Source organism: Aethalodelphis obliquidens, unplaced genomic scaffold, assembly GCF_003676395.1.
Source record: "Aethalodelphis obliquidens isolate GAN/ISIS:26980383/991018 unplaced genomic scaffold, ASM367639v1 scaffold1, whole genome shotgun sequence".
Lineage (NCBI taxonomy): Eukaryota > Metazoa > Chordata > Mammalia > Artiodactyla > Delphinidae > Aethalodelphis > Aethalodelphis obliquidens.
In genome coordinates, this window is record NW_020837945.1 from 106,735,385 (window position 1) to 106,759,992 (window position 24,608).

General features: G+C 42.4%; 1 protein-coding gene across 1 annotated transcript in view; it reads left to right on the forward strand.

Annotated features, from left to right (window-relative positions):
• Nucleotides 1-24,608, forward strand: part of VEPH1 (ventricular zone expressed PH domain containing 1) — a 209,491-nt gene that overhangs the window by 56,329 nt on the left and 128,554 nt on the right. Inside the window, exons 4-5 of the mRNA XM_027113273.1 lie at nt 2,627-2,793; nt 14,465-14,674. Of these exons, the coding sequence (XP_026969074.1) occupies nt 2,627-2,793; nt 14,465-14,674 (377 nt within the window). The remainder of the gene's footprint in view (nt 1-2,626; nt 2,794-14,464; nt 14,675-24,608) is intronic.

Genomic DNA, 24,608 nt, shown 5'->3' on the forward strand with positions numbered 1-24,608 from the left:
GATGGACACAGTGTCACCACAAGGGTGCTTAAGTGGAAGAGAGGCAGAAGAGAGAAGCAGAGGAAGAGATGTAGTGACAGAAGCAGGATCAAAGAGTTGCTCTGTAGCTGACTTTGAAGATGGAGGAAGGAGACCCCAAAGCAAGGAATGCTGGTGGTCTCCAGAAGCTAGAAAAGCCAAGAAACGGTTCCTTCCTACAACCTCCAGGAAGGATCCCAGGCCTTCCAGTACCTGGATTTTAGCCCAGTGAGACTCATGCCAGACTTCTGTATTATGGAAATATAATAAATTTGTGTTATTTTGGGCCACAGTTTTTGTCAGTTTCTTATGGCAGCTATAGAAAACTACTACAACCACGTTGCAAAGAAATTTTGGAACATCTAGAAACTTAACTCCGAGGGAAAACCCCACTGCTTTGCTACTTAATTATGTGGTCCAGGGACCATCAACATCACTTGAGAGCCTGTTAGAAATTCAGATTCTCAGGCTGTACCTCCAATCTGTTGAATCAGTATCTGTGTTTTAACAAGTTGCCCACGTCATTTCTAAGCACATTAAGCTCAGAATCAGTACCCAAGGGAATATCACCCATTTATGCACAACGAAATAGTCTAAAAATTGCAGCACTATTGGTGAAAGCAAATAATAATAATAATAACAATAATAAAAATCTTCCAACCATATAGTATATGAATAAATTGCTGCATATTTATACAATAGAATACCATACAGTTGTGAGAATAAATGAAGGAGAACTTCTTGGATATAAAACTTCAGTACAATGTTGGATGGGAAAAAATATGTTGCACAAAGATATGTACAATATACTATTGATATAAAATTTTAAAGCATGCAAAGAACACTGTAAATGCTTATTGATATATTCACATACAATTGAAGTGTAAAAACATTCACGAAGATGGTAAACACCAATTTCAGGTTGGTGGTTGCCTCTGGGGAGAAAAGGAAGTGAGTGGGGTGGGAAGCAATTATGGTACAAGGTTAAGTTTTGGTAAAGCTGGTTGGTAGGCACAGCAGTGGTCCTTATATTTTTGCCTATATTTGTCTAATGGCTTGAAATATTTCATAATGAAGAAGAATATATTAGTTTATGAATGAAATTTATAGGATTTCTACACCAAAGTGTCTTCATCAGTTTCAAATTTTTAAAAAAGCCCTTATTTATTTTTGTATTCTTTGATCAAAATCCAAGTCAGCTAAAGATGACTAATCTGGGTTTTCCCTCTTCAGGGGTCCCAGGACCTTTAATGAGTATTGTTCCTGTCTTCAATTACAATGACAGTTCCATTTATTGTGACCTTTTTTAGCAGTTAATCAGTATGTCTACATAGCTAAGTTCTATGAGCTAATGTGCTTTGTAGAGATTGGGCATGACATTGACAATTCCTGATCCTTTAAGAAAAAGCTCTTAGTAAAATTAGTAAAAATAAGCAAAAATAAATTAAAAAATAAAACAATGTTTTTTACATTTAAAAAAAAACCTGAATATTTCCAATACCTTGGAGTCTGTGAGCATATGCCTAAAATCTGTTTGAGACTAATTCTATGAACCATGTGTGGAAAAAGCAATTCTCATTATTTATCGTCACCAAGATATATTCACCATGACCCAGGATCACCCTTTCATTAAATTTAGTCATAGAGATTCTGAAAATTCTGGCCTTATTTTCTTAATCCTCATATCTAAATGTCCCCACCATTTAGTAAGGGTCTACACATGTATAATCACTGCTTATTTGATTCTTTCTGTGTAAGTCTTCTATATACAGAGCCAAATTTAAAGTAAATAGAAGCAAGAAAATTCTTGTTCGAGAAATCCCTAGAAACAAATTCTGAGACATTTAAGTTCTTGAGAGGATTTTTCGAAAAAATCCATACCATAAAATGATAAGCAGATGTTTCCCATATGTTGTTTGCTGATGAGTCCCTGCAAACCTTACATCATATTTTTTTCTTCAGGTTCCGCCATTTTAAACCCAGTTGTCCATACAAGTCTTTGAGGCAGGTCACCTGTGAGAAACAACCTGAGTGTAAACTTCCCTTGAAATAGTGCAGAAATTGGGGATCTAAATTTGCATTGCTACTTTTCTAACTATTCGTAAAAATAAGGCATAGTTTCCACGTATCAGTTGTCTGAATCATGCCTCCATATCTCTCAGGAACATGAATACATTCCTCTGCACTTTTTTTTTTTTAGTTCAGTTTCATTTAGATTCATGCTTATGTCACCGCTTAGTTTTCATTTAAACAGCATCCAAATGTTGTTTTTCGTCAGGAATTCTTTATTGGAACTGTTTCCTTCTCAAGGGTGTTGTCTGGTTACTGTCAAATTTTCTTTTCCCCATGGTGCATTACTCAGGAAAAATTTTCATTAGATAATAATGCTGATCATATCATAAAATATTCCCTTTTATGGAATCTGTTTAAATAATGATTCAGTGATTTTTCAGAATAAGGTACCATGTTATTTTTAGCAGAGGATTTGGCCATTAGTCTGTGCTGTTTAATATGTGAGGAGGTCCAAAATTTGTTGCATTGATAATAATGGTATTCTATGGCTCATGGGCTGATAAAGTCATCATTTCTGTTATTATTCCTTCAACAGGTAATGCCATGTTGTTGAGGGTGTTACCTGCTGTGTACGATAAGCAGCCTCAGCCAATTAACAGACACCTGACAGAACTCCTAGCCTTGATGTCTCAGCTGGAACAACCAGAACAGTACCATCTTTTACGGCTTTTGCATGTAGCTGCAAAGAGGAAGCAACCGGAGGTAAAGTTTACGTTATATACCTGATGGTTCATACAACCGGGTCTGTTTCTGGGTATGTGGACAGGAGGTATGCTTCAGCTTTCCTCTCTCATGTATTTGTGCATGCTCACCTTTACATAAAAGCACTCATTCACTTCTTCTAGAATCATAAAAGTGAGGAGGTAATGGCAGAAGTTGGATACTGTCTTAGTGTTCTCTAGAGAAACAGAAGCAATAGAATGAATCTGTCAATCAATCTGTCTATCTATCTGTACATACATACATACATACATATTTATCATGAGGAATTAGAGTTGGCTTATGCAATTATGAGGCTAAAAAGTCCCACAATCTGCCGTCTGCAAGCCGAGGACCCAGGAGAGCGAGTGATATAGTTCCAGTCCAAGGACCTGAGGACCAGAGGGCTGAGGGTGTAAGTCCCAGCCTGAGGCCCGGGGAAGACTGATGTCCCAGCTCAAGCAGTCATATGCAGGCCTTCAACAAATTGGATGTGGTTCACTCACACTGGAGGGGGCAATCTGCTTTCTCATTCTACTGATTTAGATGCCAGTATCATCTGGAAACACCCTCACAGACATACCCAGAGTAATGTTAAACCAAATATCTGGGCACCCTCTGACTCTGTGAAGCTGACACATGAAATTAACCACCACAAGTACAGTAATACAAACACAACCAATGTGCAAATCTGTAGCCATTGCAGGACAGCTTTAGTGAAAGGTCAGTGTGGTCGTGCAGTCCTAGGAATCTACAGTTTCTCAGATAGGGCCAAGGGGGAGACCTACACATGCCTTGAGTTATGGGGAAATCAGACTACAATGAGAGCAAAGGCTCACTTTCTAGATAGCAAATTACTTGTTCTTTGGATTCAAGTAAAAGATTGTAATAATTAGGATGCTTGTGATTATCAGTAACCAAACACCCAACCCACAGTGGTTTAAACAAAAAGAATTTATTAGCACATGCGATGGGGAAAAACCTTCAGATGAGGCTTGATCAGGGGCTCAAATATGTGAGCAGAGCAGCTTCTGTATCTCCATTTCTCAGAATTTTGATTTCTCGGTGTTGGCTCTCATTTTCTGTAGGATTTCTCCTTGTGGGCTCCAGATGGGGCTAGGGGTTCTCTAAGCAATATGCTTTCCTACAACATCCAAACCAAAGTCCTGACAGTCTCTGTTTCAGACACATGCTCTACCCCTGCAGCTTCTCCTGAACCCTGAGGATACTCACATAGAAACTAGAGGCTGCCAGGAAGGAGGAAGTAGAATTGGATTCTGGAGGGCACCAAGACATGTGCACAGTACAGATTAATGGTCAGCCAAGGTTATATATGGCTGCATCTTCGCTCCATTTTCCTGATAATATCAATATCCACCACTTGAAAAACCAGTCAACACTAAGGTGAAGCCTGGAACATTTGGATTCAACATCAAAATTGAAAGAAAGGCAGGCAAGAATGGTCATATGCATAATTAACCACAATAGACTGTAAGCTCCTTGTGGTAAGGCATGATTTCTTCTTTTCCTTTGTATCCCACATCTTGGTACAGTATCTGAGAGCACTCAATAAACATTCATAAAACTAAAGTGAACTAAACAGGGTGATAAGTGCTCTGTGAAAGGTATAAACGGTGGGCAGGGGATAGTGAGTTCTACCTTAGGGGAAAATAGGTGCCATGAAGACGCACAAAGGGAGTGGCATCAGGCAAGATGTTGAAGCTTTATGTCAGGTGGAGCAGAGGGGCAAATGGTCTTCAGGAAGTGGGGACTGGGCTGGGAGACCTGGACACTGGAGAGCAGGCTTAAGCCCCACCCCCAGAGGTTTCAATTCAATAGGTCTAGGATGGGGTCCCCGATTCTGCCCTTTTACAAGTTCCCAGGTGATGCTGCCCCTGCTGCTTCAGGGACCACACTTTGAGCAGTAAGGCTAGAAGTCGGGCAGAGGACTGGGCACCTCTCTGTTACCTGGTATGCATCTTTGCTTTTGCCCTTAGAATAATATATTGTCACTATTTTTTCCCCGTCCATCTCTTCCAGTGCACCTTAAACTCCTTGAGGAGCAAAGAGTGTGTCTGCATATTTGTATGAACTCCCTAGCGTAGTGCTGGGCACCTAATAGGGTTTCAATAAAACGTTGTTGAATCTGGAAATGAATAAATGAACAAAAGAGGCCAAAGAGAGTGAAGACCATGAAGAACAAGGAAAAAGATGTGTGTGGTCTCCAGAGGGGGAAAGTGGCTCAACAGGGTCAAGATCTAGGGAGTTAAAGGAGATTGGAGATGGGAATTGACCTTGGATTTGGTAGCTGGGGACTCACCAGTGACCCACGAGAGGCAGTGGTCTGTGGGGTGAAGTGGGGAGTGGCAGGCATCCATTACTTATTGTGTGTGGAAGGGAAGGGTAGGAAATGACCGCACAAGTGTGGGAGTTTAGGAGAAATAAGGAGGGTTTAACAACATCCAGTAAGAATAAAGTGATTGAGGTTGTGGGAGAAAATATTAGATAAAATAAGGTACTAGAGGAAGTCTGGGAGTGAATTCCAGAGCACAGATGGAGAAATGAGTTTCAGAAAGGATTAAGGACAGAAAGGATGGGCAAAGCTACAACAGAGTTTGGGCTGGGCAGAGAGTGGAGTTGAGGGATCACTGGGTCACCTAAAAGAAGGCTCAGGGTGAGGGGGGCACCGACAGGATGGTGTATTCGTTTCCTGTGCTGCTGTAACGTTACCACAAATGTAGTGATTTAAAACAACACAAATTTATTACCTTATAGTTCTGGAGGTCAGAAGTCTAAAATGGGTCAACAGGCTTGCATTCCTTCTGGAGAATCTAGAGGAGAATACGTTTCCTTGTGCTTTCCAGCTCCGAGAGGCTGGCCCATGGCCTGCATCACTCTCGTCTCTGCTTGACTCTCCTTTTTCCCTCTTCCAAGGCCTTTGTGAGTACATTGGGGCCGCCCAGATGATCCAGGATTATCTCTCCATCGCAAGACCCTTAACTTAATCACATTTACAAAGTCCCTTCTGTGTGGAAGGGAGCATTTTCACAAGTTCTGGGTATTAGGGTGTGGACATCTTTGGGAAGTCATTATTCTGCCTACCACAGATAGAGACTGGGGACCAGGTGATATGGGGAATAGTGAGAGGTGACTAACAGGCCAAACCTAGTTTCATAAAGGAGGTGGCTGGCATGCCATTTGATCTGCAGCCTGAGAACAAAAGCAAAACAAACACAGTTTTTGGAAAGGCAGGTTCAATAAAAGCTCAAGGGGGATTTGGATAGAATAAGCTAATTCTATCCAAATAGAATAAGCTAACTTATATCCCATAGGGTAAAGGATGGGCATAAAGGTAAATGAAACCAGGAGGAGGCTCACTTATAGGAAGGGGGAGAGGAAAGGCCTTGGTGTCACCTGACCCAAAAAGGTAGGGTCCAAGAATGAGGGTGGCACCATGTGTGGCGTTCAGAGAGGTCCTGTCAGACCTCTGGTTACAGGCCTTCTGTGGCTGTCCAGAGACTCGGGAAAGGGCTTATGAGGCCATTTAAAACCAGGCCCCTGACTGTTGCCTGGCCTCGTAGGGTCACTTTAATCCTTACACCTTGAACAACTATACAGTCTTAGGGACCACAGGTGGGCATTCTCTATCAGGGCACTGAGTTTTTACATATATGCTATGTTCTCCATCTGGAATGTTCTTTCCTAACCAGGACCACCCTTTTTGGGCTGACAGTTGCTTAGGTGTTGCTTTCTTGCCAGTAGTCCTCTCTGACTCCTTTCTTCTGCCTAATCCCAGACATAGCAAATTTCACACTGTCATGAATTTGTCTCTGCTGGTCTCTCTCCCTCTGGATCACCTTGGCTGTGACGCAAATGCTTGAGACACAAGGACCACCTTATCCATCACTGTGTCCCCAGTGCCTGGCATAGTACCTGGCACACAGAAGTCTCTCCACGAATATTTCTTAAGACAGATGAGTTAGTCTTAGTGCCTAAATTTGCAGAGGATTTTACCATTCACAAAGGACTTTTGTTTTAACATCTAATATCTCATTTAATCCTACCAATAACTCTATGATGTGTTATTTTTTCCTCCATTTTACACCAGTCAAAATGGATGCTTTGTTGCAAATGGAGTGTAACCTTTAAAAATTGTATAAAAATTAAAAATAAATTAATCAGTTAAAATCAGAAAAAAAAAAAGAAAAAAGAATGTTTTGAGAGGTTATCTTGCCCCCATCTCACAAGTAGTAAGCGGTAAGTGACAGGTCCAGCACTCTGACTCCCAACCCCCTCCTCTCTTGGCCTGGGGGAGTCACTGAGTAGCCTCCACTTTCAGAAGGCCACAAGGGAAGTGTTCCCAGGTTACAGAAGGCAGGGGAGGGTGGACAAGGGGCACCAATAGTGGTTGAGCTCATGCCAAGTACCAGGCACTGTGTAGGTGTTTTACAGAGATTATCTCACTTGTTCTCCACAACCTTTTCATTTTGTAAACAGAGAAGTTGAAGTTTGGAGAGGTCAAGAACAGTGCTGGTACCAAGGAGCGACTTGGTGAGGTGGCTTTTCATGCCCCCCTTATCTTTATCGGCCCCTCCAGCTTTCAGACGGGCAATGTCCATGTCTTCCACAGGCCATTACAGTCACAATGCCCCACCCCTAAGACTGCCATTTACAGAAAATCTGGGGCTGACACTGGTTAGGGAACTTTCGCAGAGCCATACAGATTAGGCTGAGCTGCCTCATCAACCCAGTCTAATTCCAGCCAATGAGATCTTTTGATCTCAACATGCTAAAAAAATGAGACTGTAAGGCTGTGGCTTGTGAAACAAATGGGCGAGCCGGGGGACACAGTAGAAAGGTAAGCTAGACAAGAAAAGGAGGAGAACTGAACAGAAGGGGAAAGAGAGTGGGAAAGCAGATTGCTGTAGGTATTCCTGTAGGTGCTGAGTGTGGATCCTAGAATGAAGAAGCAAAGGATTAGGAAGCACCCATAATGACGTGAAGGGACCCACCAGGGCCAGGATCCTAACTGGTGGCAGGAAGTGGTGACTAGGGCACCACCCAACCCTTTGTTTCCCCTCAGCACTTCTCTTCCTGTTAAAGCAGCCCTGCCCCTTCCCACCCGCCTTGCCTCCTTCAGCTCTTTGTCAGCTAACACCTGGTTACTGAGATGCTCAGGCAGTGAGCTAGAGAAATCCCTGATTCACCTCTCCTCTCTCTCATGTTCATTAATTAGACAGTAGGCAAGGGGAAAAGGAGGGATACAGAGAAAAGTCTACTGAGAGAGGAAAATGAAATACGTGGCAACAATCAAATCTACAGACTGAGGCTTTCAGTGTAAGTCTAGTTAATTCAATTTCAGATGAAATAAGAGGCTAAATGAGAAGGATTTTGACCTTGTGACACTTGGATTAAAAGGGGGTTTTTCCTTCTGCATAAAAGCTGTGCCAGTGCTCTGTAACTTGGAGGTAAACTGAGCTGGTTCTCCAATGAAGGCAAGTGCAGGAATGTTTTCATGCTTTCTTGAATGCACTCCTCATTACCCACCTTCTGTGACCAGTGATAACTGGGCTCTCCAGGGCTGGAGGGTCAACAGTTGGCCCTTGAAAAAAAATCTTCTCTATGTGTAGCTGACTAGTCCATGAGGTTGTGAACATGACATAGCGTCAACATCCATCCGTCTGTGAGTTTCTGATGTTGCTGCCCGATCATGTGGTATCCCTTCCTCCATCACTGCCCTCAGAGTATCCCTCTTTTAGGAAGCTATCCTTCCTAGGTGGAGGGAGGCAGTTCTTGGCTAGTGACTCGTGGCTGGAATCTCCAGAGGATTCTCCAAGTTCATTTATAGGAAAAGGCTGGGTGGTCAATTTTCCAAGTGGCCTTCTGGGGCTAAGTCTATATTCTCGGCTGCCAAAAACCATGCTGTAGTCTAGTCAATGAAGGAAACAGAATTTAGTAACACATATGAACATATGTGTTATTATCCCCAGGATGTAGGTGTCTAGCCCTAACCATACAGAGAAGAGTGGCAGGAAATGGCAAGTTCAGCCCTCTGTTGATTAATGTCCAGACCCAGAGGAACTGCTTTTGTGGTCTGGTCCCTAGAGTCATTTTCTAGGATTTTCTCTCAGCAGTGTAGAGCATTCCTATTCACATACCTAATCCTACAGCACCTAACATAGCATCACCAGGCTGGGAAGACTCAGAGGTCACTTGGTATTTATTTAAAATGAGAAGCCAGTTGCAGAGCATTAAGTTAGAGTGATGGAATATATATAGACTGTTCTCAAACAACCTTTGGAGCAGAACCCTGGATTTCAGAATATATATTTCGTTAGTATGGTGGGTATAAGTAATACATGAAAAGAGTAGCAGTTATTTTATAGGTTTCTGGAGATTAATAGAACTTGAGTACTATCCAAATTAAATTGAAAGAGAAAATTGAACCTGAGGACTAATTTAAGAGGGAGTGTGGATACACACGTGCACATACACATGTACATGTACACAATAGCTCGACTTTTTATTCTGTAAGTAAGAATTTAAATGTCATTTGCTGCCAGTTAAGTTATGGAGCTATGTTTTCAGATGGTCGCACCCTCAAGGTGACCATGGGCTGGAGTAATGAGCTGTGTCCACAAAATTTCAGTTCAAGGACAAGATGCTAAACTTGTCAGCAGACTGCTTTGGGAGACAGAAAAGGCAGTGATTAATTCTGCTCAGGAAGGACCAGAAAAGTCAGGGATAGGACCCTTCCCTGGGCTACTTGCTTTATACTATTCTGGTTGGCCCTCCTCTGCCTGTGCCCCCAGTTCCCATGCACTTCCCTGTCTACTAGACATAGTCCAGATAACTGGGACCTTGGAATCCCCTTCCTGTAAGTCTCCATCCTGCTTCCAGGATTCAAGGCCTGGTCCCTGGGCCTGTTTTCCCAAGAACAGGCCATGCCAACAGTGTGACCCCATAGGTCTGAGAGGCAGCCTAGATGAGCTTGCATATGTGGGCTTGGGTATCCACATATATGCATAGGAGACTCCTTGAGGGCAAAGCCAGGGGTAGGAAGAGAAGGGAGGGGCAAGAGATGGGGATTAAGGGTCATTTCTTCCTGTTCCCTCTACAGGGGCCAAAAATTCTAAATTCAGATCAAGCCTCCCAGATTGTTATAAAGGTGTATGTGTCAGGTAAGAAGATAGAACACTGTATAAGACTGTAGAATATTTCAGTGTGTGGTCTGGGGGCCTCCCTTGTTCTCTAGCTTCAGGTTCTGTGTATGTTAGAGCAGCCTGGAGGGAAGGCTTCCCAGAAGTAGAGCTATTTGAGATCAGCTTTGAAAGTATGAGTTTTCTCCGTATTCAAGACACTGTGGGTGGTCAGTGGCATGTTGCTGGCTCAGAGGGTTCACAGAGGAAGAGCCAGCAAATATACCCATAAGCGAAGACCCTAGAATGCCGTGGCATTGGGATTCCAGCCATGCGCCATGGGAAATCTTTTTTTTTTTTCTTGCTGTACGTGGGCCTCTCACTGTTGTGGCCTCTCCCGTTGCGGAGCACAGGCTCTGGACACGCAGGCTCAGCGGCCATGGCTCACGGGCCCAGCCGCTCCGTGGCATGTGGGATCTTCCCGCACCGGGGCACGAACCCGTGTCCCCTGCATCGGCAGGTGGACTCTCAACCACTGCGCCACCAGGGAAGCCCCATGGGAAATCTTTGACATAAGCAGATGAAGTTTTAGGCAGTGAGGAGGCTGAAGAAAGGGGAAAAGACTTGAGGCTAGGAGGTCAGTTTGGAAGCTCTGTCAGAGTCCAAGGCGTGGGGCTTGTGGCCTAAACAAAGGCCGTGTTAGCTTGCTCTTTGCCAGCCATCTATGTTACCTTAGTGGCTACTCTACTCTCAGCCAAAGAAGGCTTTCTCTGAGTTATGAGATGACTCCAATGAGGCACCATGAAGAGACCAACCTAAGGAAATGCCCTGTGTTTGGAAAATATAATTTCTCCTTATCCAAGAATATCTAAAGCCCAAAGCACCACTTCCCTTAAATGTGAGTGATAAACTTCAAGAAATATCTGCCTTTGTTCATTCACATTATTCACATTTTATTATTATTCCCATTATTCAGGGTTTCTCTTTTCTTTGCTCCTATGGATTCAACTCTGCCCAGAAGTATATATATTTGCCTGAGCCTGCCTGCCTGCCTTTCTTACTTTTTCTTTCTTCCTTTCCCCTTTTCTTTCTTTTCCTTTTAAAATTTTCTTTATAGGCTTGGGATGTATGGCTGGAGTTTAAATAAAATTGTCATGACTGGAAGCACGTGTCACAGGTGTTCCAGGAATAGGACATGAAGAATAAGGACTAGGAAATGGAATTTTGTAGAATGGGGCAGGAAATGTGTAAGCGTTTTCCATTTCTAAAAGCCTCAGGTTAAGTATGCTGCCCTGACCCGGAGCAGCTGGCTGACACTTCTGCCATAGGTGCCAGGGACCTCTCATAGTTTCACCCAAAGGACATACGGTCAACCCCAATGCACAGGCAGCCTTTACTGAACTGTTCATTCATATGTGCCATTTACCAGAAACTACCTCTGTCCTTTTCTCCGCAAGTACTGGATATGAATATCAAGTTTAAATTTATACACAGGATGATCCTAGTGATCTCAAAATTATCTTCTTTTATGTCCTTATTAGTTATGTTGTATATGACACATGGTAGTATATATGTTTAAACATTATGTACAACTATTCAAGTACTATGGTGTGGGGTGGGAGTTGGGGTTATCCCAAAACTACCCTATAAAATCATTTAGATCTGCCTTCCTTTTATTTGTTCCTTAAATATTTATTGACTTACTTTCAGGCCAGACTCTGTGCTAGGCACTGAGTATACATTCATAGGTACAAAATGGAAATGATTCTTGACCTTGTAGAGATTTCAGTCAGTCTGCAAGGCAGACACTGGAACAGCAATGAGAAGGAAGTATGAGGGTAGGAGCTTTAGCAGGGACATGAGACTGAGAGGGGAAAAGAAGAGGAGTTGAGGAAGATTTTTTAAAGGAAATAATAACTAATCTGAAGCCTCAAGAATGATAAGGAGTTATCCAGCAAATTGGGGGCAATAAGAACTACAGGCCGAATGGATCACATGAGTAAAATTCCAGACACAAGAGAAAACTTAGCAGGTCAAGAACATTTTTTAAAAATCCAACATAGTGGAAGTGTGTTATGTGATGGGATCTGGATGGGGAGACAGTAGAATAGGTGGGTAAGGAGCTAAGTCTAGAAGGTGGATAGGAGTCAGTTCAGAAAAGGTATAGTGAACCTCTGGCTTGAGAGCAATGAGAAATTAGTGAAGTATTTTAAGCAGGAGAGGGTCACCATTGTGGCCACAAGGTCGAGAAGGGATTGGACGGACAAGACTGAAGGCAGGGAGAACAGTTAGGAGGCTGTTGGAATAACCCAAGTGCAGGGTGACTAGATCAGTGTCTCAGCTTAAATGTCCCTGCTGAGAGGACTTCCCTGACCCCCAGCCTAAATCAGGGCCCTGGGACTGTGTCTCACAGCACCCTGTATTTCCCCTATGTGACATTTATTAAAACTTATAATTACGTATTTCTTTTGTAACTATTTGTTTTACTAAGTATCTCCTTTACTAGACAGTGAGTTATTCCATGAAGGCAGGAACCTGTCAGACCTGTTAGAAACATTAACTCCAGCACCTAGAATAGTACCTTGCAAATGGGAAGGACTCCATAAATATTTGTGAATGAGTGAATGGATAGATGAATGGACATGGAGGGAAGTGGACCCATCTGTGGGATACTTGGGGGGTGGAATCAATAGGACTTGGTGATTGCTTGGATGAAGCTGCTGATAAGGGAAAAACAGTTGTCAAGAATGATTCCTAGGGCTTCCCTGGTGGCACAGTGGTTGAGAGTCCGCCTGCCAATGCAGGGGACACAGGTTCGTGCCCCGGTCCGGGAAGATCCCACATGCCGCGGAGCAGCTGGGCCCGTGAGCCATGGCCACTGAGCCTGCGCGTCCGGAGCCTGTGCTCCGCAACGGGAGAGGCCACAACAGTGAGAGGCCTGTGTACCGCAAAAAAAAAAAAAAAAAAAAGAATGATTCCCAGACTGCTGACTTGAGCAGTCAGATGATTGTGTCATTTATGGGGAAAGAAGACACTTGGGCCTAGAGAGGTGGGAAAAGCAGGTTTTGGGCAGGGGATGAATTCAGCAGATTGAGCTGTGCATCAGATTCAGTTTTTATACTGGAATCTACATTTCAAGTCTCCCTTACCAAAACAGCAAACCAACAACAAACAAAAGAAATAAGCATAGTAGAAGTATGGATGGGCAAATAGTTTGTACTTCTTTGTTCAGTTTTCCACAGGTTGTCCTTTCTAATTCTTTTATTTTAGCAGACAAAACAGTTCATTAAATCATCAGTATGCAATGTGTCTATGTGTTAATATAGAGACTTTATTCCACAAAAAAGTCACATTCTCCTTAATACAAATTATTGCATCTTTATATTGATAAAAGCATTAAAAATTAAGAAAGATTAGGATATTGAGAATATGGTAGAAATTATTTAATAATTATTTATTATTATTTAATAATTATTTAATTAATATATAATTTAATATATAATATAATTATTTAATAAAAATTAATAATTTTTATCGTATTACATTTTTGTGATCCAAATGGAAAATGGAAGAAAATGGAAGAGCTCTTTCCTGCTTCCTTACTTTTATTATTAAATATTTCCACACCATATTTCTCCAGTTTGAAGGCTCTGATTAAAGTCATCGTCAAGGATCTCTTACATACTTATATTGTCCTTTAAATTGAAACTCTCTGATAGTCTATGGATAATTAGGAGTTAACTGGTGAAATGAGGTAGTGGAGAAGACTTTATTACAGAGAGGGAATAATATGTGCACAGGTCCCATGGTGAGAGGAATTTGAGAGAGAAAAAAATGCCATTGTTACTAAAGTTGAGAGAGCAAGGTGGTCATGTCCGAGATGATGTCTAAGGAGTAGGCAAGTAGGGACTGAGTATGTAGGCCATGTTAAAAATTTTGGCTAGTATCCTAACTTCTAGGAATCTCTAGTTGTTCTGGGTACATAGTAGGTATTCAATAAATATTGTTAATGCCATCTATGCTTTTCAATTCAATTTAATTAGTGGTCAAATTCATTCTTCTCAATATATGCAGCACAGTTGATAATGGACAGCACAACCAATTTCTGAGAACACTACTTGATAATGTTTTCCGTGAGTCTTTAGGAAAACTCTATTGTATATGAGCACCAAAAATAAAATAAAAATAAAAAATTGAAGCTTTCAGGGTGGTTTGGAGGAAATGTAACACTACCGATAAGGACATAGCACATCAAAACTTGACTTACGAATAGAAACATTTAAGCATTTTGCAGCCTTTACTCTTCAATAGCAGAGTGCAGATTTAAAGAGGAAGCAAAAGGAACTGAAGCCTCTGAAATTTTATTGTAAATTTAAAATTTCAGACTTGGGAGATTTGTTTGAGTTCCAGCAAGAGTAATAATCTCAGAATGTGTTGAGTTCAGATTGGATACAAAAAATATTAGGTTGATTCTGACTTAATTAATTTCCTCTTTGTTTCTCTTTCGTCCCTCTTCTTCTCCTTTCTTTCTGTAGGTGGTTCAGAAGTGTATTCCTTTCCTAATCGGGCATTTGAAGGATTCGACCCATAACGACGTCATCCTAAGCATCCTCATAGAGATAGCAGGCTATGAGCCAGTGGCTTTGAACAGTTTTCTTCCAATGCTGAAAGAGATTGCTGAGAGATTCCCCTACCTCATTGGACAAATGGCGAGAATCTATGGAGCTGTTGGGCATGTGGATGAAGTAAGTATGGGTTTTTTTCTCTCCATTTCCCTAAATTCCATTGGCACTTAATCCATAGGAGCTCTATGACCTACAAATTTGTCCTGAGACTTCTGAGAGTTTCGTTTCTTTCTCTCTCTCTCTCTTTTTTTTTTTTTTTAATGCATGGACAGCAGCCTCTGGATCAAGGGCACATTGTAGCAGGGTTATGTGGAAGGTTCAGGAAGTGAGGATTTCATTGCTGGAGTGTCACTGAGGAAGGCGAAGGGTTACAATGGAAAGAGCACTATGACAGATTCAAGACCCCTTTGTAATAACAGCAACCAGTAAAAGAGTTTCATCTCATTTCTGGTTGCAATTCTGGTCAACCAGGAGACCATCAGTAAACACAGAGTTAGGTCCCAGAGACTGCATATTAATGAGAACCCATAGCTATCCTGTCAGTAATTGCCTGGACTCTATGTTTTGAGCCCTCTACATGATGTTACTTGAGAGAGTGCAGTAAACGTTCATGGATGTTTAAAAGTCCTAGTCTAAATATTTGCATAATAAAATCTTTCGGAAGGGACAACAGGATGCCGCCAGAGCTTGTGGGGACTAGGCAACTAAGAAAGAATTTCCAGAAATTAAAGTTCTGAAGGGTGTGTGCATGCATGTATACACACACATGCATGTCTGTCTGGCGATTTCATATTGGGATTTAGGATTTTTATCTTTTAAAAATAAAAGCAAATATATAATCGATAGAGGAAAGCTTTTACTTTCACCCACTTACCTATACTGTAGTTTCCTATTAGATAAATATAAAATTGTACAACTCTTGAAAGAGATTTCATAGTTCACCAAGTTTAGCAATCTGTTTTGTTTGATTTCTGCTGAGATTTGTGGAGAGCCTGGTGAATGCCAGGCTTCCTCCTGGTTGAGGGCCTTACTCCTCTAGTTTCCCAGAAGAAGGTGGGAGAACTGGTCTCCCAAGCAGTGTGTATTTATGAATGTGACAGTGACTCTTGTAAAAGGATTACTCGGTACTGACGTGCTGCTTAGTATAATCCCTTTCCATTCAGTGCTGTTTGGAATGTCTCCTGCCTGCCATGATCTGCCTTCTGGTAACAGTTTCTGTGCCCATCACCTTTGCTGCCAGGAGAGGCTGCTGGTATGCCCAAGTGCTTTTAGGCCAACTGTAACCAACAGCTGTTTGCCTGAATCTGCTGACATTGCAGATTTTTGCATGGACCAAAAAATTCAACCTCTGATGTGCAAGGCCTTGGAATCTTCAAGTGGTAGTTCTTTTTGTCACAAATACATTTATGATTCATTAATGTGTAGTGATGCACATTGAAAGTGACTACACCTCCCATAGAAAATGTAATCTGTAAACAAAGCAAAACAAAACAAACAAAAAACACTAGCCACTGTAGGTTTATCTGAACTAAGGCTAACTTGAGAGAGAATGGACTATTAGGTGACATTTATGTGACTCCAGGTGAGTGCAGAGAGAAGGCGAGGAGGGTCCAAAGAGCCTCAGGGATCACTTATTTCAAAATTCAGAATATCAGAATATTTTCTCATCTCTGTCTCTCTCACCTCTCTCTCTCTGTCTCTGTCTCTCTCTATCTCTATCTCTATCTCTCATTCTCATGTGCCCATGGAGGCATCTATGTTTGAGAGAGAAAAAAAATTTTTCTGATGCTTCTGATTCACCTCCTCAGCAGAGAACAATTTTAGATCAAATACTTTCCAAATGTTTCTGGATATCAGGACTATATTAGGAACTTTTTTAACAAAATAAGTTCTTGGGCCCCATAGAATACCTACTAAATGAAAAACTCCAGGAAAGGGACCCATGAATCTGGATTTATGGGACACCCCTCCCCCACGTCTGCCAGGGTAATTCTGATGCAGCATTTTGTGAATCCGTATTTGAGATCCCTTGACATAACATATTTAAAGCATTTTATCTTTTAGACAAAGGATCAATCAGGCCTTGTCCATCACCCATCCTGCCCTCCTCCATCAAGTCATGTTAATCAATTAAAACTTTTCCAGACTACTGATATAGCAGTTTACATGTGGTCAGGAATAAGTAACACAAAAATTCAACAATGGTTTAAACAAAGATACACATCTATTTCCCTTGCACATAAAGAAGTCTAGAAGGCAGTCAGTCTAGAACTCCATGTTTCAGATACCCAGGCCCCTTCTCCTTTGTTGCTCTCCTATCCTTGAGCACACCAAAGAGCACAGGGCTTCTATCTCATGGTCCAAGATGGCTACTCCTCTCCACCCATCAATTCAACATTTCAGCCAGTAGGAAGGGGAAAGGGGAGAAGAACTCTTCCAGACAGTCAAACACAACCTATTGTTTATAGCCCATTGGCTAAATAAAACAAAGCTGCAGATGACCATACCTAGCTGCAAGGGAGGCTGGAACATCTAGTCTGGATTTAGGTGGCCATATGCCCAGCTAATCAAAAGAGAAGGACAGAAAGAAATGACAGGGGACAAAGAATGTCTCTGTTGCAGTTCATCAAGTCATTCGTTTCTCTGGGTCTCTTTTCTCTCCTAAAAAATAAATAATGTCTTTGCACTGGATTACTACCCTTCTGGCTCTGATATTCTTGAATTCCATTATTCCATTTCATTTAAGATCAGACTGACACAATTACCTATAAATGTTAGTCAGGATCCTTTACTCAGAAATAATGCCTAAGATATCAGCCTTTGAAAGTCCTTCTTTTAGTTTTAAGAATGCTAAAATTCAAATGTCCCAAGAATTAGTAGTCTAAGCAGCTATTAACTGCTTAATTTGAGTAAACCTGTTCAATGTTCTAAAAATTTTGTGGAGCCATATTCCTAAAGACCAAAACCAATAAGCAAGATACATGTGTATGGTTATTTCTCTCCAGCCTCTTTGCAGAAGGAAACAGAGAGTTACTGAAGTACATTGCCAGGCGGGTATGAGGGCAGAAGTCAAGTATGGGCTCCTGGCTACCTATGGAGGAGGACATTGCAATAAAAAGAGAACAGCAGGAACTTTGCCCTAAAAAGGCCCAGCTGTTTTCTGTGTGGAGAGCTTGGTCTGTGTGCCATAAAGGGACATGGGGATATATGAGACATGGAGATGTTTAGGGTGTTAATGACGAGACAGCCACAGGACCCTAGTGATCTCAGGCCCTAGGATCCTCTTTCTCAGTCTCATCTAAAAATTTCCCAGCCTCATCTAAAAATTGACGTAATTAAAATATTTTTTCTCTTTGACACCAGAGTAAAATTTTCAGATGTATTCAGGGGTTCCAAGTATCAGATGATTTCTGTTGCTAGGATTTTAAAAGATTTTGGAAGTACAGAAAAGCCGATGCAATTTGAGTATCTTGCTTCAACTTTTGAGATGCGCAGTCTGTGACTGATTGGAGCCTACTGTTGATCCCTCCCTTGCTGCCTGCCTTCCAGCAAACTGCACTGTTTGATCCTTAAGAGGAAGAGGGGAGTCTCCAGGGGATGTAGGGCTGTCAGGCCCAGGGTAGCCTCGGGGTAGAGTCAGCCTGGAATCAATCACACATGTTATTAATTGACTTCTGCCCCACCTTCTGTGCCTGCATAAAGCCAAGTGTAGGAACTGCAGGGCTGGCTATGGGGAACCATACCACCTGTGCCTTTCTTTCAAATCAGCACCCATCTGGGTGGGCAAACTGTTTTCAGCAGCTGATAGCAGTCACAGTCTTCCCATCTGCTGATGTAAACCCAGCAGAGGAAAGTTGTATCTATAAAACAAAAAATAACACCCTATAGATACTTATTTTCTCTATCTCCCAAATTACCTCAGGGATCTTTTTTTGCCCAGATTTGGAAAGAAACCATGCTTAATAGCCATGGTGCTTGTGTCACTATAGGAGGCTGTAGGGTGGTGACTCACAGGCAATTTTCAGGTGTGTTCCGGCATCCAAAGTACATATGTTGGATGGAGAGTGAAACTAGAAGGAACAAAGGGCAGAGAAATCTACCCACTTCTAGGGTAACTGATGAGTGGTTGCCTCTGAGGTGTACCTTCTTTGGCCCTGTCCAGTAAAGGACACAGCTGGCTCTTCATAATGCCAGGATACACCCCACTTCTGTGGTGTGTTCAGTTGAAGCAGATGCACAAATAAGGAATATTATTTTATTAGACATGTCCTCAGCATGGCAAAAATACACAGGTCCTTCTGTCTTTCTCAAATGAGACTATATAGTGGAGACCTCCAGACAACAGCAGAAATGACTTAGTAGCTTCTGAGGGTCCATCCTCAGACCTACATCCAGAGAATTCATATAAAGCCCTTAGCACAGTGCCTGGCATCGGGTAAGTGCTTGATACATTTCAACTAATAATAGTAATAATAAAAACAACAGCAATATAATAAAATCCTACCCAGTTGGAGAGTGTTACTGAGAGAGGAATGTGTTTCTTCCCACTCTAATGCATCTCTTGTAGAATTACCAGGTTTTTTCCTAAAAATGCAAGTGTGATCCTACTTCCTTGCACAAAGTCTTCTGTTGGCTCCTCCACTACCTATAGGATGCCATCATCTTGGCTTGGCCCTACCCTCCCTCTCTAGCTTTAACTCTTATCTGTCCAGGCTGTTCCAGCCCCGCTATGTTCTGTCTGTTAGCATTTTACATCCTTCCCTGAGCACACCTTGCTCTGACGTACGTCGTGATCCTCACAGCCTATTCTTCTGCCTGGATAGTTTCCATCCCCTGCTCTTACTTATCTTTTCTGACCCAGATCAAATGTCGCCTCCTGTGTAAGCTCTTCCAGTTCCCTTAGGCAGTTAGTCACCCCCTCTACGCTCCCACCTCACTCTGGCTGTACCTCAAAGGCCATACCGACTGTGCCATGTCATAATTTGCCTGTCCATGTCTATGTCTTCTCCATGAGTTTCTGAGCTCTCATAGGAAGGAATCATACCTTATCTATCTGAATTCGCCTGTGGCCAAAAGAATTCATGAGTACTCTAGAGTACTGTTAACTAAGAATTTGAAGGTTGGATTCTCACTAGCCACGTTCCTTCAGTCAAGTCTCTGTCTAATTCTTCTAGGTGACATAACTATAACTTAAGAGAAAGGAGAAGAAAATATTAAGATGGAAAGTGTTGTTGACTCTTCAGAGCCTACACAATTTATCTCTAATACCTAACAGGTGAAGGATGAGAATAAATTGGATAGCAGACCTGACATTATTAACCAGAAAGCATATGATGAGCCATATCTATCTGTGATTCCCAAAGATCCTGGCTCTTGGTAGGTGACATCAGAGAAAGATGATGTTGAGTGGATCATGAAAAGAGGTTTTCAGTGACTTCCCTGGTGGTCCAGTGGTTAAGACCTTGCCTTCAAACGCAGGGGTGTGGGTTTGATCCCTGGTCGGGGAGCTAAGATCCCACACGCCTCGTGGCCAAAAAAACAAAACATAAAACAGAAGCAATTTTGTTACAAATTCAATAAAGACTTTTAAAATGGTCCACATCAAAAAACAATCTTAAAAAAAAAGAAAGAAAGAAAGAAAAGCGGTTTTTATATATGAGAGCTCAGCAGGCAGCAAACCGGTTGAAGTACAGCTCCCAGGAGGAACATTCACCACTGTAGACTGAGCAGTGATCACCACCTAGGATATGTCTGTGTACGAACGCATTGCATGAATGATCTTGCTGCCCATGGGGACATCCATATAGTGTAACATGGTGGCTAAAAGGGTGGTCTTAAGAGTCAGACTGCCTTGGTTTGAATCCTCACTCACTGTGTGGCCTTGAGCAAGTTACATCACCTCTCTAGATTCAGTTTCCTCATCTGTAAAATAGGAATAGCAGCATTATTTACCTCATAGTTTTGTTGTGAGAATTTAATGAGTTAAACCATGGAGAACAGTTTCTGGCAAATGGTAAACATTCGATAAACATCAGCAATTTATTACTTCCTCAGTGGTGCCCAGGGCTTTCTCATTGCATTTATTTGGATATAGACTGAAACTTAAGCCAAACAGACTGAAATCAGGGAAGACAGGAACAGGTAAATGGTGTGCCTCAGGGAAAGAGACTGAGTGGATGTGTATGTGGGGGACAAGTCAAAATAAGGACAGAAATAAAAGGAATGAGGTACTGCATGTACCATCAAAGGTATAAAGCGGGACTGGCTGTATCTTCTTTCCTTGTTAGGAAATAACTGGTATATATAAATTTTTTTTCTCAGAGTGGAATGTATATCTGCATTATATTTATATTGTAGACCACCATTCCTGAGGGGAATAAAAGTAACAAAAACAATAATAAAGCCACATTTTGTAAAAATTTTTATAATTTAAAATAAGCCTAGTTTTCTTGGGGGCACTGGAAGTGCATTGCTTTCCATAAAGGGCAGGTGGTCCCCAGCTCCCCACCTATAAAAACAGCTCAAATAAGTTTGCAGCAATTTTTTAAAAAACTCTCATTAACTAAATCTGAAGTGGTTTAAATTAGATCCAGGCCAGATTGCCTTTTCTTGCCCATGAAGAACTGAAGTAGAATGCTTCAATTCCAGATGCTTTATTTTTTTCATTATTTTCTTCACTCATTAGACTCTCTGAGCCATGCAGGTGGTCTCAGCCCCCTTGGTTGGGTATTGCAGTTATTACAACCCTCTTTCCTAATGTGGGTCCACATGCAAAAGAGACTTCTTTAGGAATGGCTTTGACTTTTTTGAGAGGACAAACTGCATTCATGTGTTCTGTCCATCTACCTAAGTCTCAAATAAAGGAACTGAAGCAATTTTAGTTTAAGAGTCCCATCCTCACCAGGACCTCATCTCATTAGAAGGCACACACTACTACAGAGCACACCCTCCATAGCTGTGTTTCCCCCGCCCCATGCCAGACCCGCAAGGCAGCCAACCTATGTGGCGGAAACAGAGATGCCCTAAACTGCTCTTTACACATGATCTCATAGTACGTGGAAGGATGTTACGGCCAGCTGTTTTCCTTAGCTGGAGACCAGCAGTTTGCACCTGTGAAGAATCAAATGGCATGCCCTCTGAGGGCGGCCACTGCCAGGGCGGGTGTGAAATCCTGTGCCCTCTGCCTTGTTTTCCTAACTGGCTGGAATATGCTGGCCAAGCACCAGGGTGTGTTTATTACATCCTCTCTGGGCTCAGAGTCTTGGACACATTTCAAGTAGAGAAGTGACACACATCTTGCCCAGGTCGCGTTTCTGTGACATCCGGCAGGCCTTCCACAAAAACACTTGCAGGAGGAAAAGGAAAAGAATGACAAAGGCAACTGAGAACCACATTACTGTCCTCATCCTGACTGTGTGGAAAAACATCCTGCGACATAGGAGCTGGATGGATGCTATGCATCTCTAACTAGGAAATCAAGACTAAGGGCCCTAGGGGCCATTCCACAAGACAAAGGACCTGTGACTTAAAAACCACAGTTTCCCCAAGGGTGGGGGATTTAGTTAAAACTTTGGAAGGTTCAATGTCTTTGGGGAAGCCTTGGTTGGTGCCAGCCGGCAGCTACTTAATACTACAGAATTGCCATCATCGGGGAAGATTCTTTTTTCCAAAATGCAAGTAGCTTTATTGTTTTTTATATTGTAAAAAGGGTACATGCTAATTGAAATGATATTAATAAGTCTCTCGCAGAGTGTAAAGAAAAAAAAATCTTTTAAGTATATACAAGATATGCTTTCACATAACAGAGCTGATTTTCCATAGCCTCCCTCAATGATATAGGGTTGAGTCGCTGATTCTTTCTGAGTGCAAACCCCAGTGCTGGTGGTGAAGGGAACACAGAGAGGAGAAAGACATGGTCGCTGCCCTAGAGGGGCTCACAGTGAATGGGGGTCAAGAGAGATGTACAAACAGATGATTAGAGTTTAACTTGGTGCCTGTTAACTACTGATTTCTGAACTGGATCAAGAAGGAAAGAACTCACCTTGTGTGGCTGAGTTTGGAAGTGTGTTCTAAGTGAGGCTTGTTGCATGATAGGATTATGTCAGGGGAGGAGGAAGAAAGTATTCATGGAAGGACACAGCTGGTGCGATGGCATGCAGCTGGGGGAAAGCCTTCTGGAAGCCATGAAGAGTTTCAAGTGCCTGGATAATGGAGGGAGGGGAGAGGGATGAGGCTGGATGGTAGACTGGTTCCAGATGATGGAAACTCCTCATTGATTAGCAGGCAGTTCTTGTTTTCTACCTTCTCTCTCCAAACTTAACTTATCACTGGTGTCCAGGTCACGTGGGAACAGTATTTTGTTTCCCTTTATTGTGTAGACAAGCAAATGAATACTGTGTACCTCAGAGTTCCCCAGAAACTAAAGAGCCTGTTAAAAGGACAAACAGTCCCCACAAATAGTTGCAAATGTAGGATAGTAATGGTTACAAAAGTTACATGTTGCAGCAGTTTTCAACAGTGTCTTGTAATTATCAACTGTAATTTAGGCCAACCGACCAAATCCACAAGGGGCTCTCAGTGGCTCTGTGAGGGGAGAGCTTGGCAAGGCCTAGAAAGGGGCCTCTGCTTGACCAATCTCCCGTCAGGATTGAACCCCAAGGATAGTTAGCCTGGTCCCCGCAGATCTCACCTTCTCTTTTCAGAGGGGACTTCTGCCTTTCTTATACCGGTGTCTGTGAGGAAGCAGGCCTGTGCCTGCCCCACCAAAAGCATAAAGTTTCCACTTAGCGACTGCCCTTCTAGGCTTGAGCTTAAGATGTAAACGAATCCTGGATTCATCAGAAAGGACAACTTGGCATTGGCAGCAAGTGGGTTGCTACTTCCAGCTCAAATCCTGCTGCTCTTTTAAGGCTGTAGCACAGACCTTGCTCTGCCCATAGCCCTTAGGCTTAAATCACTTCAGCATAAGCCAGCTCTTCTGATCTCTGGTGGCCTCGGCCTGCAACGGCTTGAAGCAGGGTTTTGGTTCCTGGCCAGTGATTGAGGTCTGGTTGCAGCCGTGAGAGCACCGAATCCTAGCCACTGGACCAGTGGTCAGTGACAAGGCCCTGGCCCTATGGCTTTGCAGAAAAAGAATTCCCACAAAGACGGAAAGTAGTGAAACAAATAAAGTATTTATTAGGAGAAAAACGAGTACAGTACGTGTGGATAGACATACGGGCAGGCTCAGAGAGTCACGCCCTCGTGGCAGTTTGAATCACTTTTATGGGGCATTTCTTCCGGGTTTCCTTTGGCCAGTCATTTTGATCTGCCTGGTTCAGAGTCCATGCCTGGTTCAGAGTCCGTATTTGGTATAGCTCAGGATTTTTCCATGTGTGCGCACACATCTCTTAGCCAAGGTGGAGTCCACCGAAGAGGCCTATGTGTAGGTTTGGCCACTTGGTATCACTCCCCTTTTTTTTTTTTAATTTCAATTATAATATTTTTTATTTTTAAAAATCCTTTTTGTTTAGCAAATTTGCAAGATCATTACTTTTTTGTATTTTATTTTATTATTACTATTTTTTAACATCTTTATTGGAGTATAATTGCTTTACAATGGTGTGTTAGTTTCTGCTTTGTAACAAAATGAATCAGTTATACATATACATATGTTCCAATCTCTCTTCCCTCTTACGTCTCCCTCCCTCCCACCCTCCCCATCCCACCCCTCTAGGTGGTCACAAACCACCGAGCTGATCTCCCTGTGCTATGCGGCTGCTTCCCACTAGCTTTTGACCTCCAAGGAGCCTTTCTCTGCATGTGTAGCTGGGGAGGTCTCCTGACTTTGAGAATGAGGAATATGTGGTCTCTTATCTTCTGTCTGGGCAGGGCCCAGCCTCCTCTCTCAATTGTCCTGTTATTCCCTTCTCGGAGTATCTGTCCACAGGGAACGGACTCAAACCATTTGCTCCAGGGGCCTGTCTCTCTCCTGCTTCCCTTCAACTGCCAGCATCTGCATTTCTGAGTCTGTGGTTTCCCCCACTTTACAAGCCACCCCGCTGACATGCATGGC